Below are 16,340 nucleotides of genomic sequence, written 5' to 3'. Positions count from 1 at the left end.
AAGCCACACCTTAGCCCTACGCTGTGTACACAATTGTGTACACCAAGATAGTGCATCAACAGTTAAGGCATTATTGAACGTAAGGATATCCAAAATGTGTCGCATACACCTTGAAACACTTCTCACTGATGATAGTGCTGAAAGTTTGAATAAAAAGGGCAAAATGTTTTAGCAAAACGAGTGGGAAGGTAGACAGCTGAGTAAATGTTTTTGCTCGGGGCCAGTATGCCGTTGTATGCAACGGCTGCACTTTCATTGTTTTTCAAGGAAAGCCTGCCGGACATAACATACTTGATGTTATATTTGATGTTCCTGTATCAAGTTCTTGCATGGACTTCACATTCTCTAAACTTAACAAAACGTGCTAAAGAATTGAAAATTCCTAATCTATTCTGCCCGTGTGGTTTTACCAAATAGTGCACATGGTGCCTTCGAACCAGAACTCCGATCAGAATGTGCTGCGCTCGACGGCAGTAACGCAGCAGAAGCTGAAGATTACTAGTGCTGCTGAAGAGGCGGGGAACAGAGCTGGCCAAGATGCAACGTGGATGAGTCTTGCATCCGCAAATAGAGACTGCTTTGACAAAGATTTCAGGGTTGCTGTAAGCAGTTATTCTCGCAGGTTACATGCGAGAAAACACGGCATCTTTTCTCAATCAGCATGCAGCACCACAAGGCCACAGTGCTTCTATACCGGTATGTCTGACCAACTAGCTCGAGCAGAAGTTGTTCTAAAACAGGCTGCCTTACTTCATAATCGGAGGCGCTACAGCCCACTCTAACCGTTGGTGGCATTCCATTTAGAACTGCGAGTGTTGGCTGAGATCCCTTGATTGAGAGCCTCAAGCTGGTGGGACACGAGTGACTGCCGAGTGCCGGCCCAACTCACTTGTTTTCCTTATCGGACTCTTGGCAGACGTCGATGATTTGCACGATGCGGTGATTGGCGCAGAGCTGCAGTGCCCCAATGTTCACCTGCGCAGAACATTTTTTATTTTACCACATTACTGATTCAGAAGCAGCTACAGCATATAACATAAGCAGCCTCATGACATGCTTTGCAACAAGTGTCAACTGTGAGGTGCTGCCCACTAAAACTTGCTATCTGAAATTATAAACCTTGAATGTGAAACAGACGACACAAACAGACATGCAGACAATGAACAGAAGCTGCTTGTATTGCCATCTGCGTCAGAAGTACAGCTTACGAAAAGTGCACTGCGCCTGTCAGAATAATAATAATATTTGGGGTTTTTACGTGCCAAAACCACTTTCTGATTATGAGGCACGCCGTAGTGGAGGACTCCGGAAATTTTGAGCACCTGGGGTTCTTTAACGTGCACCTAAATATAAGCACACGGGTGTTTTCGCATTTCGCCCCCATCGAAATGCGGCCGCCGTGGCCGGGATTCGATCCCGCGACCTCGTGCTCAGCAGCCCAACACCATAGCCACTGAGCAGCCACGGCGGGTGCGCCTGTCAGAAGCTGCAACATCACAAGGTGCAACAATTCATAACACGTACCATTCAGTATAAACTTAAATGCAAACAGGCAATAGTGATATGTTTAATCGCAGTTTCGCCGCACAGTGCAATCCTCCATGTTGATTCAACTTCAAGCCCAAATTAAGGCAAGGATACAAATTGCATGAATGTGCCAAAAATTGACTTTTAAACTTTTCGATGCAGGCCGAGGGCCCCACGTTTTGAGCATTACAGTGCCGCTCCCTTTCGGCTCACCTGGATGTAGTCCTTGAGGAAGTCCTCGGCCAGGGAGCGAACCTCCTTGGGCCAGGTGGCACTCCACATTAGCGTCTGGCAGTCCGGACGGATCTGTTCCACAATCTTGCGGATCTGCGGCTCAAATCCCATGTCCAGCATGCGGTCGGCTTCGTCCAGCACCAAATAAGTGCAGCGACGAAGGTTCACCTTGCCCGCCTCCAGGAAGTCGATCAGGCGGCCCGGTGTGGCAATGCAGATCTCGACACCTGAAAGCGGGGCGCGGCACTCTAGAAGCTGCAAAGGACTGACAGCTGCACTATGCAGAAAGACTATACAGGGCCCCTTCCGATTATCAGTCCACGATACAAGTCCCCCATGGATGGAAGCGCCACCCGAGGCGGTGCTTCCAGCCCTTGGGTGTTGCATATTGCAGCATCTCGAGCAGTCCTGGACAGGCCGGAATGACAAGTCAAAGGGGCCCAAGAGCGTTACTTTGCAAGTAACACTCTTGAACCTACACAAGTAGTACAGCTTTCAGGGATATTTAAGGACATTCAGGGACCTCGCAACCGAGTTTTACAACAGCATTTACAACCAAACATGAATGCACTGCGTAGGTAAAGAAAAGGCAGTGTCCTCACCACAAATGCTCCTGACGCTATCGGGTTCCTGCAGTTTATGTATCGCGACATGTTACACGACAAGCTTGGCACATGTCATGTTTTAGCTTATGCTATGGAAAAGCGTTGTCCAACATGGTGGCACTAATGGCGCCCGCTTCAGCATGAATTCTCGCTCTCACAATCACTGATCACCAGTAACTGTTGAAATGAACTTCGGCTTCCTTTAAACTTATCCGAAACGTTAGTTATGAGCACATAGTGCATTCGCTTTACGCGATTCCAGTGCCCATAGGTCTAACAGGACGCCCTGGCATAGAAACAGCAGGATGGCCACTAATTGATTGTCTTGGCTTGGATACATTTGACACGAAACACTAGACAGTGCCAAATACTCTACGTCCTCCTTACGTTTGCGTTCCTGTACGTTAAACTAAAACTCTTGAAGAGACGTACACTGTAACGTCCAGCAAAGGTGCTTGCGTTTAACGTACGTAAGGCAACAAATGCTTTTCTAAAGCTGTCAAATTTTCAAAGACTAAAGCACCACGGTGCTTCACAGCTCTAAAAAGATTTCTTTCTTTAAGTAAGAGTCTAGACCCGCTATATTCAGGAACACACTGAGTGGTAACATCCCTGTCACCCAGCCTTGGAACACGCGTCACAGACACGCTCGTCGTCAAACAAAATGCGGCAGCTCCTCACCACGCTCCAAGTCCCGCAACTGCGCGCCCTTGGGGGCCCCGCCAAAGACGCACGTGTTGCGGATCCGGGACGCCTTGCCGAAGTCCGACGCCACCTGCTGGATCTGTTGGGCCAGCTCACGTGTTGGTGCCAACACTAGAGCCTGCACAGCAAATGAATCTCCAGATCAGACTTGCATGTTTCCAAGCTACGCCCAATGAGAGCCAGCTAAAGCATGCATTCATTCTACATCATTCTGATGTGCGCTGAAATCGAGTTTCACGTGAACATGAAATAAGTACAAGAAGTGGCTGTGCAGCCATTCAGGCATAACAGGAATGCTGGCTCGCTTCGGCTTGGCATTTGCCGACTGTCGCACCGTAACCGCGGATTTATCTCTCCAGCTCTGCAAGCTTTCTTCAGCTCAGTTTCATCTCTCGTTTTCACATAGGCTGGCCGTTTCCTACAAAAGCTATTAGAGGGTGCTCCGGCACTGCCATCATTAGAGACACCATGAGAATGATGGGCAGCAGCGCGACTTTCGTTTTATCTTTGTGCACGTGTCTTCAGATGCTCACATCAAATTTTTCATTGTGTTTGATCTTTCTAGATTACAAAGCACTTGTGCACTGCTAAACGCGCGAAGCTGTAGTGGCGCTGCCGTCTCCACCTCGGCTCCTGCCCAAAGACAAAGGCCGACAACATGAGTGCGTGCTCAGACTGAGGCTTGGAGGCCGAGCCGACACGTCCATCCTCGCTGTCTGCAGATGGCTCACACAACAGCAGCGACAGTGCGATGGCACTGCTGCTGTTGGCAATTGCGAAACACGAGTAGTCATCTCATACGGTGGCAACTCCAAAACAACTCACCACTGGTCCGTCTCCCCGCTGGAGGTACGGCTGGTGAGTGATGTGAACTATTGCTGGCAAGATGTACTGCATAAAAAAAAAAAGAGTGTATGAAATTTTTTTGTTCCCTAAAATTGCAGCAAAGCAATCCAGTACAAGAAAGCCAACGGGAAATTCAGCACCGACAGCAAAGAATGACGATTTGCAGTAAAACCATTTTTTATTACCGACACAAGAATTCGTTGTCCCTCTCCTTTTCTAGGTAGTTTACGACCCCACAGTTACAGTATGAAGTTTAAATTCCTCGAGAGCACCCCAAATTATTTCGGCACCTTTTGCACGACCAGTCTGGAACACGTCAGGCGCAGCACGGCTTTGGACATGAAGGAGGAGGCTTATCACGTCACCGATGTGGGGGTTCCGCTCTTGGTGCGGCTAGGGCTGAAGGCGAGCTCCGGATCTACCCCACGCATTAGCTTTGTGGTACTCCCCAACCCGTAACGCGGGAATCGCAGCTACGTCGGGTTCAAACGAATAAGGCAACCAGCGGCGTCAACTGTAATAACATTTATAGCTACTAGCAATAAATAACACACAAAGAGGGACGTCCTCTCTATAATAGTAATAAATAGGCTTGCCTTGTTGCCTGGTTGGGTCAGGCAAACGAGGTCACTCGCAGGTTGCAGCAGGTGATCTTGCCCTGGCGGCACAGGTGTCCAAGAGAGAGAGTCTCCCTCAGTGGCGCGCTTTTATGCCTTTTTACCTTTTGCGAGGGGAGGTACTCCTTGCCCGCCGGATATGTTTCCTTTCCCGCAAGCCGAGTTGGGGGAGAGGGGTACGCGCATCCCGAGAGCGACGGATAAAGGGAGGGCGCGTAGTGCCTCTCTACCTTGTCTACGCAGGCTTTAAGCGTCTGCCACATGCGAACAGGACGACGCGAGTACGCGGGAGGAAATGGGAGCAGGTGCTCTCCAGATCCTCCTTCGCTTAAGAAGGCCCTCGGACACGAAACACTTGAGATGCTAGTTTATTTGTCAAAAATGGCCCAGATGCCCGTCTTCATTGCCATTTGTCTCCTGGGGCTTCCTCAGTCGCGTCCAGGGTTGTGGCCGCCGCCGCAGCATCCTCGTTCGTTCTGGCAGTCGTCTTCGCGGCTGGCTATGTGCCCTCCCAGCAGCGGTGCCTGGGAGGCCGGTCACCGCGTGGAGCACTTGGCCTCCGGGGCCGCTCAGGCCAGCATGGCCTGGACCGCTCCACTGGGTGGCCATTACTGCGGCGATGGCGTTCTTTCTCTCTTCATCCGGAGCCGGTGCAGGGCCCCTCGGTCGTGGCTTTTGTGTATTCTCACTGCGCCACATTTGCACAGTTTTGTACCCACTGGCAGGGACAGGCAGGCGCCCTCCGCCCTCTGGTCGGCATCTTGTATTGTCCGGCCATGGAAGAGCCGGAACAGCCGTTCCGGAGGCGTTCCGATCCGGGCCCTCTCCTGCCGGCGCCAGGGTTTGTCTGATACATATACAGCTGGTGGATCGACGCCATCCTGGTAAGTCCAGGTAGCCACGTCCCGGGTGCTGCGGCCTGGTTGCCTAGGTTTCTTAGCACCAGGTTCCCTTCGTGACCCCGACTGGGCCTCGGATGGAGAGGTCAGGCGGCGAGGTAATGGGTCCACGGGGAAATAGTGGCGTTGTCCCTCATAGGCCAGCTCTGGGGGCGTCCAGGGTGAGGCTGGGCGAAGCTCCTGGTAGGTGGAGGGCCCTCGAGGGGACCCCTCAAATGGCTCTCGAGGGGATCCCTCAAATGGCCCTCGAGGGGATTCCTCAAATGGCCCTCGAGGGGATTCCTCAAATGGCCCTCGAGGGGATCCCTCAAATGGCCCTCGAGGGGATCCTTCAAATGGGGGGCGTCCCGCCGGCGAGACAACTCGGCGGCGCTTAGGGTGGGCGTCGTGGTCCATCTGCACGGTGGAAGTTGGCACAGATAAGGTTAACACTTGCATTGCGCGTAACGCCTTGTACTCCGCCGGAAATGTCAAACGGGGCTGGCAGTGCCGGAGGATCTCCTCCTGCTACGCAAGTTGTAACGCGGGGGCGGGCTCGTCATTCGGTTCTGGCTGCTCTCTCACCGACAGTGGTTGAGGGAGGGTCTGGTTTTCATCCCACTGCTCATCAAGCAACACGTAGCGTTTCAGGTCGCATACATGTACCGGCCCACCGATTGGCTTTTCTTTCATGTTTTTGAGCTAGTAAACGAGCGAGAAAACCTTCTCTCGCACTTGATACGGCCCGGTCTACTTCGGTGCCAGCGAGGCAGTGAACTGTTTGCTAAAATCGCTGAGAACGTCCTGGTGTCGAAGCACCAGATCAGCCACTTTGTAGCCGACGTTCCGATGCGAGCGGTCGTACTGCGCCTTCTGTTGAGCTCTAGCCATGCAAAGATTACGGTGTGCTTTCTGTAACGCTTCCGTCATCTTGGCACGTAGGTGCGTCGCGTATTCAGCTTGTGCTGCCGGCGCGACCAACATTACGCTGCGATCCGCGAGAACTCTATCCATTAGATTCGGCAGCTCTCTCCCCAGGTTGAGAGAAGAAGGCACATACCCAGTCAAGCGGTTCACTGTCGATCGCAATGCAAACCCGATCTCTTGGAAGGTAGGTATCCCAGTCCTTATGTCTTTCAGAGAACACGACAAGCATGTGCTTAATGTTGCGATTGACCCGTTCAGTAGGGTTCGACTGAGCATGGCAAGTTGTCATGTTTTTTTGTGCTTAATGCCAAGTGCAGCGCACGAGTCGACAAAAACCTTCGCAGTGAAGTAGGACGCATTGTCCATTATCAACTGCTCCGGGAGGCCAAACCTGGTGAAAACTTCGATCAACTTATTCATGATCACTCGTGCCGTCAGTTTTCGCAAGGGGAAAAGTTCGACCCATTTACTGAAGTGATCTGTGACTACCAGCAAGAATTTGTTCCTGCTCGGTGTGGTGGGATACGCTCCCATGACATCACTAGCCGCAATTTACCAGGGAGTCTGGCTGTCGATAGGCTGCATGAAGCCAGGTGGTCGTCCGCCTTGGGGCTTCACATTTTGGCACACATGACATGAGCGGGCGTAGTGCATCACGTCCCATTTCATGCCTGGCCAGGTAGCGAGGCGACACAACTTAAGGTACCGTATTTACACGATTGTAAGTCGACCCCTTTTTTTAAATTTGAAAGTCTGAAGTTGGGGGGTCGACTTACAATCGAAACCGAAACATGGCCCCGCCAAAAAAAAGCGATACCAAAGGGAGCTACGACGTAGTTAGAATTTTATGTTTGCTATATGGCCCTACCCGTATCTTTTCGCTATCCTACATGTTATTTCGCTTTGCGGAAGGGTTTTTCAACATTTTTGAGAGTTTTACAGTGCATGCAACACTTATGGGGGGTGTCGATAGTTGATGGAAGCGCCGCTGTTCCCATTTGCGGCGGCACCCTCAGAACGGCGGCGCTTGCGGGGAGTATCGGTAGTTCATGGAAGAGCAGACACTGCGCGCTGGCTTCTCTTTCTGTGCTTGAAGGCATTAGTATTGGCATGGTATTGGTTTGATGCGTTCTACTTGACTGCCGGCTACGTGCTACTTCTATGCTTCCCCAGTCGTCATGAGTGCTCCAGGCCCACTAATCGTTCGGCACTCGTTCACAGCACCGTTCAAAAGGGCTGCCGTCCTTTACGCCGAAGAAACAAATCACTGCACAGCGGGCCGCAATTTCGATGTTTGTAAACGGGTGGTGCGAGAGTGGCGACTGCAAATTTTCACCTGGTATGACAAGTGAGAAATTTCCCACGTGCCAAAGTCTGGACGCTTTCCGGAGCTGTAGGCTAAACTTGCGGCGTACGTCGCTGAAATGCGTGATCGGTCACTGCCAGTGGAGTGCGACGCGGTCGTGAAACAAGCCCGGACCTTCGCCTTAATTTTAAGGTTCTGCTCCGCCGTGAGTACGTACAACGAGTGGCTGGCGGCAGAAGACTGCGAAATTACGCCAACCGGACCTGTCAAAAGAGCCTCCCTGACGGCTGCGTGTGGTTGAGTGCATTTGGCGCGGGCTGCTATTCTGCAAGATGTCCTAGTGCGGTCGTTTGCCAAATTTGAAACTTCGCTGCACCACGACACACTGTGGGACTGCAGCAACGATGACGATGGCAGCACTAGTGAAGACGAGTAGTCCAGTGACCATGTCAGCTACTAATAAATTTTCGTTATCGAATGCGCCCTCGGGTATGCTCTCTTATTTTTTTTTTTTTCGGGCGCGCGATATGGGGGGGTCGATTTACATTCGAGTCGACTTACAATCGTGTAAATACGGTAAGTCTTGGGGCCGCTCGCGTGCCCAGCAATACACAAGTCGTGAAAGTAGCGTAGCAGTGCTCCTCGCAACGCGTGCGGTATCGCCACCTCATACTCCTCACTTGTGTTGTCCTCGGTGGGAATATACCTCAGCAGGATGCCGTCGGAATTCAGCAGATAAGAATCCAGAGCGCTCACAGCATTACCAACTGTTCCCGAGCGCTTAGCACCGACAGCAATACCAGCTGCCTCCACGTGTGCGGCGGCCGCGCCACCCTGCTCCCGGAGCTCATCGAGCACTTTTCGACAAAACGGGTCCTCCTGCAGAGCCTCGAACGGCTCCTCTCTGCTGAAGACAATTCCTGCGGAAAGGACAACATCTATGTGGTTCACGCTCTCGCCCAGGATTGACGGTTGTTCCGCGTCCCTTGCTCGGGCTATGACTTGGGTTTCTTCCTCGCCTCGGACTGGCGCTCGCGAAAGTGCGTCAGCTGCGGCATTGCTTTTTCCTTTGAGGTAGCGCACGGTGAAGTCATAACTCTGCAGAAGCAGCGCCCAACATGCCAGGCGGCCACTCGGCTCGCTCAAGCGCCTCAACCAAGTGAGAACCATGTGGTCAGTTTCAATCTTGAATGCCACTCCATTGACTTAATAGTTGAACATTCGCAGAGAGAGAACTATTGCTAGGCACTTCTCTGTCACCGAGTAGTTCCTTTCTGCCGGTGTCAACGAGTGACTCGCGAACGCAACCAGTCGGAGAGTGCCTCCGTGCTCCTGAAGCTAAATTGCACCTAAGCCTAGGTCGCTTGCGTCTGTTTGAATCACAAACTCCCTATTCAAATCGGGCAGCAGCAATTCGGCCGTGTCAGCGAGCACGTTCGTGAGGCCACGCAGTGCCGCCTCCTGCTCTTGACCCCAAGTCCACCGTTCGTCTTTCCTCACGAGCTTTGTCAAAGGCGCTTGCACTGCCGCGCTGTCTGGAATGAATTGGTGATAAAAGTTCACCGATCCCAGAAAGTGCCTCAGTTTGCCAATATCTTTCAGACACAGGTACCTCAGTATAGCCTCGAGCTTATCCTCACTTGGCAGGATGCGGCAGTTGCCCAGCGCGAATCCCAACAGTGCTATTTTGCTCGCAGCTATCCGAGCTTTGTTTGGGTTCAGTGGGATACCTTCGGACCTCAGCCTGTCTAAGACGTCTCTGAAGTGGCGCAAGTGCTCCTCGAATGTTTTCGAATAAACCACTATGTCGTCCAGATATGAGAGAGCCTATTGCCACTCTGCGTCTCCTAGCACTCGGTTCATCAACCTCCGAGAAGTAGCAGTAGCTTCGACCAAATCAAGAGACATTCTCCTAAACTGAAAGAGCCCCCAGTGACAAGTGAAAGCCATTTTCTCTTTGTCACGCTTGCCCATTTCGACCTGAAAGTATCCACGACTAGCATCGAGCGTCGTAAAGTGCTTCGCCCCGCCTAGGTTAGACACTAAAGAGGAAATGGAAAGTAGAGGATACACAGCCTTCTTCGTAACCTCGTTCAGCCGGTGGCAGTCTACACAAAGGTGATAAGTATCGTCCTTCTGGACTAGAACTACCGGGAAGCCCCATGGGCTGTTCGACCTTTCCACAGTGCCTGTGTCGATGAGTTCGTCTAAGGCGCTGTCAAGTGCTTGCCGCATAGTCAAGCTAATCGGCCAAGGATTACATTTCCATGGTGCAGTGTCACCCGTGTCTATTCTGTGCCTGACCAGTGTAGTGCGGCCCGGACGGTCCATGAAAACCGCGTAGTTTTCGTACAACAGTGACGACAGTCGTGCCGTTTTTCTCTCTGGCATGTTGTTGACCTCGTGACAAAAGCGGGTGCGCCACCCCTCGCAGAACCATGGCGCACTGTTCTGCCACCATCTCTCTCCTCGCCTTCTCTGATTATTGTTTGCTCGCTTGGCTGTGGCCGGGTGTGGCCCACTCACGCTGCACCCGGAGACTGGCATGTCTCCGCTGCCACGGGCGCTTTTGTGAAAAGCTTTAAGGCACCCGTTCCATTCTCTCGGCAACCTCCATTGCCGATGTCTATTACAATGCCCGACTTGACGAGAGAGTCTCGACTCGAAATAACAGGCACTGATAGACCGAGGAGATGTATAAGGCGTTGTTGCCTGACGTGTTTCTCTCAATGGATCACTAACCTAGCTGCACCGTTCGATTGTGCTGTGCTGGAAGCAAGTCGGAAGGTGGTGACATCCCTCAAGCTGATATTGTTCTCGCGAAAATGATGCAACACCTCGTCACCAAATAAAGAAGCGCTTGTTCCAGTATCCAATAATGCAGCTAATTTCTTTCGGGCTATCATTAGCTCAATGAACGGCGCCTGTGAGTCCGCCACAACCCCTACACAACAAGCCAAAGGCGCAAGTAACCCGATACCACCGGTTGTGTTCGACATCGCCGCATGGGACCCTAAGGTGGATCTCCGGCAGCCTCGCCCGTTTTCTGAGCCACGCGCCTGGCCTCAGCCTGGCGTGCGGCCGCAGTCACGGGCGATGTGCCCTGGTCGGCCATACTGGTAGCAACGGCCGCCGAAGCCTCGGTGGCCTGGGCGCCCGTCACTCCACTCTGGCCCGACGTAGCTTCCTTGCACTACATTTGGCGTGTGCAGCTCCTCCGGTCTCGCATCGGCCTCGCGTTCCTGTCGCGGCACGCTGAGTGTGGCATTAGTCAGTGCTGTTCTCAGCACGTAGGCATACCGGTTCAAAGCGCGGTCTGATATTTCCCAACTACGCTGGACGTGTTCTTCAGCGAACGATGCCGACGTGTCGAGCCGACTCTAGACGAGTGTGTGAAGTGATCGCGCTGCCGTTCCACATGCAGCGAGGTTTGAGTGACAGCGCCGCGGGTGGAGGCGGACGGCATGCTCGTGCCGCGAGGATGTCCCCCTGGATGCACTTCGCCTCGGCGGCAAGTTCGTCTAAGTCTCTAAAACTACATCCTCTGAAGTAGGCCACAAAAGTGGAGTGCACCTGCCGTGTGACACGCTCAACTTTTTCTGCAACGGTGGCGGGAGGGTTCATGAGATGATAAAGTTCGTCCATCACTCAAACATATTCCAGCATCCGTGGTCGGATGCTAAAATATGTCCGTGGTCGCTCGCTCTGCGACGAGGCCTGCATTGTGCCTTGCAGAGCGCCGGCTGAGCTCTGCATGATTTGCAACGTGTTCTGCGACATTGCCTTGATTGACGGCAAACTCTTGCCCAAAGGGCCGGATGCATAGAGTTTCTCACTATAACACCTAGACAGTAATCTGGCGCCACCGTCTATGGGAGTTTCTTAAGGGGGCACCGTGCCGTCATGGGAATGACGGTATGTGTCTGCGAGGCTCGTGTTGGCTGGTGTTGTAAGAGGCTTCGTCTAAAACGTGGATATGGCTACGCAAATAACGTGTTCTCAAAGTAAAATCTTCATTAAATGTTTCCATTCACGCATATTACATCTTTACTCACCCACGATGCATGACCAAGCGAAGAAAAGCAAGAACAGACTACAAACTGTTTCAAAGCGAGCACAAACCTTGTCGTCTGTCCTCCAACTTTAGCGGCCCGCTGATACTTTTTACGTAACATGTAGTCGTACACACAATAACAAGTTCTCATAGTTAAACAAAACATGTTTTCGCGTAATAATGAAGCTAAAACAGCTTTTCGCGTGCTGTTCTAGTAGAAAATGAATCATTGTGACAGACGGAACGGTACTTGCCAAGCGCGTCTTCACGGTGTCCTGTCTCTACGAGAACGTGCCAATCCGAATCCACAATATACCGGCATTCCCATGCATACCACAGCGCAGGAGCGCGAGATTTCCCTCTAGGTAATGTAGTGAGAAACTCTATGGCCGGATGCCTCCGCCGCCCTGGTCGGGCCATTTAGTGGCATGTGTGCCTCTGTCGAGCGCCGAGTGACAAAGCACCGAGGGGCCCAATGTGGTATGCCTTGTATCAGGGTTAACCTCCGCCCACGTGGCTTTGCACAATCCTGACTGTTCTGCGTGAAACACTCAAAACCAAAGCTGCCAGTTTGTTGAGCAGCTGCCGCCGCATTAGCAATAGGTTGCTGCGGCGGCAGCAACCTATTGCACTTTGCGTCGCTAGATCCGACAACATGAACAAATCTGAGAGGTCAGGCAAACCAGCCGCCACTGTTCGCTGAAACGTGGGTATTCCTAGCACCAACACACCAGAAGACTCCTCGTGTTGCCAGATTCGATCCACGTTGGTAGCACCAAATGTGGGGGTTCCACTCTTGGCTGGGGCAAACAAGGCCAGCCGTCTCCCCCGCCCTCACTGAATATGCAGTCTGCGGCTACATCAAGGTCTCAGAAAAAGACTGCATAAACCATGTGCATAAACGAATGTTTTCCGGCTTGTGTACCCTCATCAAAAAAAAAAAAAAAAAAAACCACCTCAAGGTGGGTCACTTGGTGGTACGGGTAGGCCGACTCGAGAAAAAGTCAAGAAGACGGCCTCCTACTATGGTTATGCCTTGTGCAGTCACAAGCACAATGTGTCAGGCATGCTAAAGGCTGTGCTGGCCACACTAAAGCACCTGTTGTCCACTGGCCAAGCACCCAGGCATGACCTCTGCCCCGAGTCGTGGTGTAAATTCAACAGGGCCATGGCCAACAATGAGGAGCCACCACCACACAAGCATAGCCTGTCCGACTGCGTCTGCGAGGCATTGGAGCCTTTGTTTATGCGGCTTAGTGACAAAAGCCCTTTTGGAGAGGTGCAGTGACGGGATCACTCAAAACCCAAGCGAAAGCTAGCACTCTCCGATTTGGCAGCAAGTCTCAAAGACACAGCATGCCTCATTACCCAGCGTTGAAAGGAAGCGGCTGGAGCTATCAGCCGCCTCAACCGGGGTGTCATAAAGAGCACTGCGGAAATCGCTGTGAAACTAGGCTATGGCCCAGGAAGTCGCTCCGTGCTCCGCAGTCTTGAAACAGGCAGTCTTGAAACTACAGGCTTGAGAAGTGCAAGAAAAAGCACATGGACAGCAGCTCGACAAAGGCAAGGCCTGCAAAACGACAAGCCAGAAAGGGACTCAGCGTACAGTCCTGGCCTGCTGTAGGGCAGTCGCAGTACAGAGCAGCGGAAATTTCTCGGCAAAAATTGTGCTTTAGACTCTGAACATTGCGCATAGGTTTACCATCTGCGGAAGAGCCACTTTGCTATACTCGTCAAGTGTTTCTTTTGCTTGCTGTGTACTGGAACAGACACACAACATTGTAAATAAGGTTTCTTACGCTAGTTCAGTGGCCAGTGTGCTATTATTTTGGGAGTATGCAGTCACACATTTAGTATGGCCATACTTACAAAACATTGAACTTCAAAACGGTGCCATTTGTAGTGGTGTAGATTCCCTTCAGCAAAAGCTACATTTGTTTGAAACTTGAAATGCGTTTACCGTATTTACTCGCATAATGATTGCACTTTCTGGTTAAAAAAAATTGACGCAAATTCAGGGTTGCAATCATTACGCTAATTAAATTTCCCGAAAAAAAAATTTTTTTTTTCATCTCGCATTTGCTGCGGGATTACAACAGGTCATCAAATAGGCGGCTGCCCCTGTATGTAGTGTGGGACACCAAAACAAAGATTGCGGCCAGCGGAGCAAGCAGAACGCACCGAATGAGATTTTTTTTTCTTCTCGCGAGTGCATTACGTGCATTGAAACAGTTTCTTCCGCATCAGTAATGAATAATATTGTTAATATCAGCAAGTTTGTGACAATAACGTAGCCAAGTCCACTTTGAGGGGACAGAAAACAGAGGTGGGCACGCATAGCTGCCAGTGACATAGAAACACGTGGTGGGCATGCTGTAGAAACTGCGGCCATTTGCCTTTACTACTATCCTAATACTCCGCTAAGGGTGGGCGAATATCTTAGCCGTGTTACAAGCGTTGGCGTATGAATAAGGTACACTTCTAACGCGTAACGCCCCGTAACGAGATTGAAATCAATTTTACTACAGACCTCAATATTTTTTGAACTGCTACAGCTATCAAAAATCTAATCACAGATTTGAAACCAGCATGAAAAATTACCTCAGGCAGTGGAGTTCCTTAAACATTCACCCAAAAATAAGGAAAACATGTTTAGGACCAATGTCCCACGAGACGTTTCACATTAATTGTGGTGCGAATCATTACCTGTACCGTACGTGTCTACAAAATTTGTCCGGACCATTTCAGGGGCCCTTTATAATGTGAGTGAATGCAGTACGTTACGTGCTGCCACACGCACTGCATCCTCTTTCTGCCATTACCTGTACATAGCAGGTACTGCGTTTGGGGCCGTGATCCTCCACTTTTGAGGCTAGAACCATAGAGTTTCTTACAATATACTATAGGGAACTCTGGCGCTGCTATCAGTCAGCCACTTTAGGTACTGACGGGGAAGAACATGGATTTGTCTGATCTTCATGCTTGTGGATTCAGACGTTCTTGTGGCTTTGTATATAAGGCTTCATAAGCCTTGATTGTCGTAAATTTCAGAGCAATCTATATTCGTCGAAGTGCAGAAGATGCTGTGAACACACACAATCGCTAATAACTGCAACGACTGAGCTTGTCGAGGTGGCCAAGTCAAAACCCCGCCTTGCGTCTCAAGGAACTGGCATGCCCGTTATAAATTAGTAAGGGAGTTTGACATCGCTTGTCGATGCATGCGTCCTTGGCATAATGGTTTCATTATCAAGCTTTTATGCAAGAGGTCTTGCGTTAAAATACTGCCGTGGACAATTTTAATAACGTTTAATTATTTATCACACAGTACATTGTCGAAAATCACGGTTTTGCAAAGTCATGAAGCCGTTTGACGCCAGAAGGACAAAGTTTAGGCAAATCCATGTACTTCCCATAATACCCATGCTAGTACAGTCGAACCAGACTATGTCGAACCCATTTACATCAAATTATTCTATATATAGAACAATTTCTGGACACGGTATAGTTACAATGAGTACATATAGTAAACGTTACGCTTACATCGAACAAAAATAGCAGCGACTCCCGATATATCGAAAGACAAGCGGCAGAAAAGTGCCCCCAGAAGTTGGCTTTCCCTCGCGGTGGCGAAAAAACCCGGCAGCGCTGCTCTATCCAACCGCTCTCCCTACCATGACCGCGCTGCCTCGGACGAGCCGTTGACACCCCCCTGCAAAAAAATGATCCTGGCCTGCCTGCAGCGCTTGCTCAAACAGCCAATCAGAGGCTCTTGTGCCCTCATTGTGCAGGATGGCAAAAGTTCGAATTGTCTCGCTGCTTTTCTGGTTCACTGTCGGTGCACCGCATGGGCCTTCTCCGACAGTGTTGCCGTGATGAAGCGGCAGAATTCGCCTTTCGCATGAAGCTCAAAATCGTAAATGCGCTCGAATGCGGTGAGAAGTCGGATGTCCCTGCAGCATGAAAGATACCGAGGAGCACTCACAGCATGATCATGAAGAATAAGGGGGAAATTAGGGCTAAATGGCTAAACTCGCGACTCGGTGCCCATGGCACCTGGCATGTACGCACAGCCGTGTAGAAGTGGTTCATCAGAAACTGCTTCAGCCGTCCCGGCTTCAGCGTGCTCGGTGATGACTGAATTCTGGTTGTTAATGCGACGCAGTCTTTGCCTAAGTTTGGAGCAAGCTGTCAGAACTTCCGGAAGCTGTTGACGAATCAACGGTGGACAAGTTTGTGTGTGCAAATGATGGTGTCGCAACCACGGGAGAGCCCGAAAACGAACACTACATTGCAGACATCGTACCGAGCACAAGTGAAAGTGGGCATAATGAGGAAAGCAACGACGGTCCTTTGCCCACATCTTCCAAAGTGATTGGTGCGCTCGCACTAGTCCGGTGCTTTTGTGCGAATGCGGCCTCAGCTTCTCCGACTCCTTAGCCAATGCGGGGAAGTGCATGCGTCGCAGGCAGTGAAATTGCCCAAGCAGACGAAAATGCAGGATTATTTCGCGGGAAACTAAGCTAGTTTCATCAATAATGTGATTTTATAAATGGTATGTGCTTTTATGACACCCAATTATTTAGCAAGCTTATATCGAATTATGTTCTATATCGAACCGGGCTAATCGAGTTCGATATA

The 16,340-nt window shown here is 50.9% G+C and overlaps 1 protein-coding gene across 1 annotated transcript in view; it reads right to left on the bottom strand.

Moving 5' to 3' along the window:
- Positions 1-16,340, bottom strand: part of LOC139048888 (uncharacterized) — a 42,914-nt gene that overhangs the window by 17,069 nt on the left and 9,505 nt on the right. The window contains exons 6-9 of the mRNA XM_070523806.1: positions 3,897-3,962; positions 3,048-3,189; positions 1,741-1,988; positions 890-975 (exon numbers count right to left, since the gene is read on the bottom strand). Coding sequence (XP_070379907.1) covers positions 890-975; positions 1,741-1,988; positions 3,048-3,189; positions 3,897-3,962 — 542 coding nt within the window. The remainder of the gene's footprint in view (positions 1-889; positions 976-1,740; positions 1,989-3,047; positions 3,190-3,896; positions 3,963-16,340) is intronic.

Source organism: Dermacentor albipictus, chromosome 8, assembly GCF_038994185.2.
Source record: "Dermacentor albipictus isolate Rhodes 1998 colony chromosome 8, USDA_Dalb.pri_finalv2, whole genome shotgun sequence".
NCBI classification, from domain to species: domain Eukaryota; kingdom Metazoa; phylum Arthropoda; class Arachnida; order Ixodida; family Ixodidae; genus Dermacentor; species Dermacentor albipictus.
Note: the sequence above shows the minus strand (reverse complement) of the source record. Positions and strands in the feature narration are given on the sequence as shown.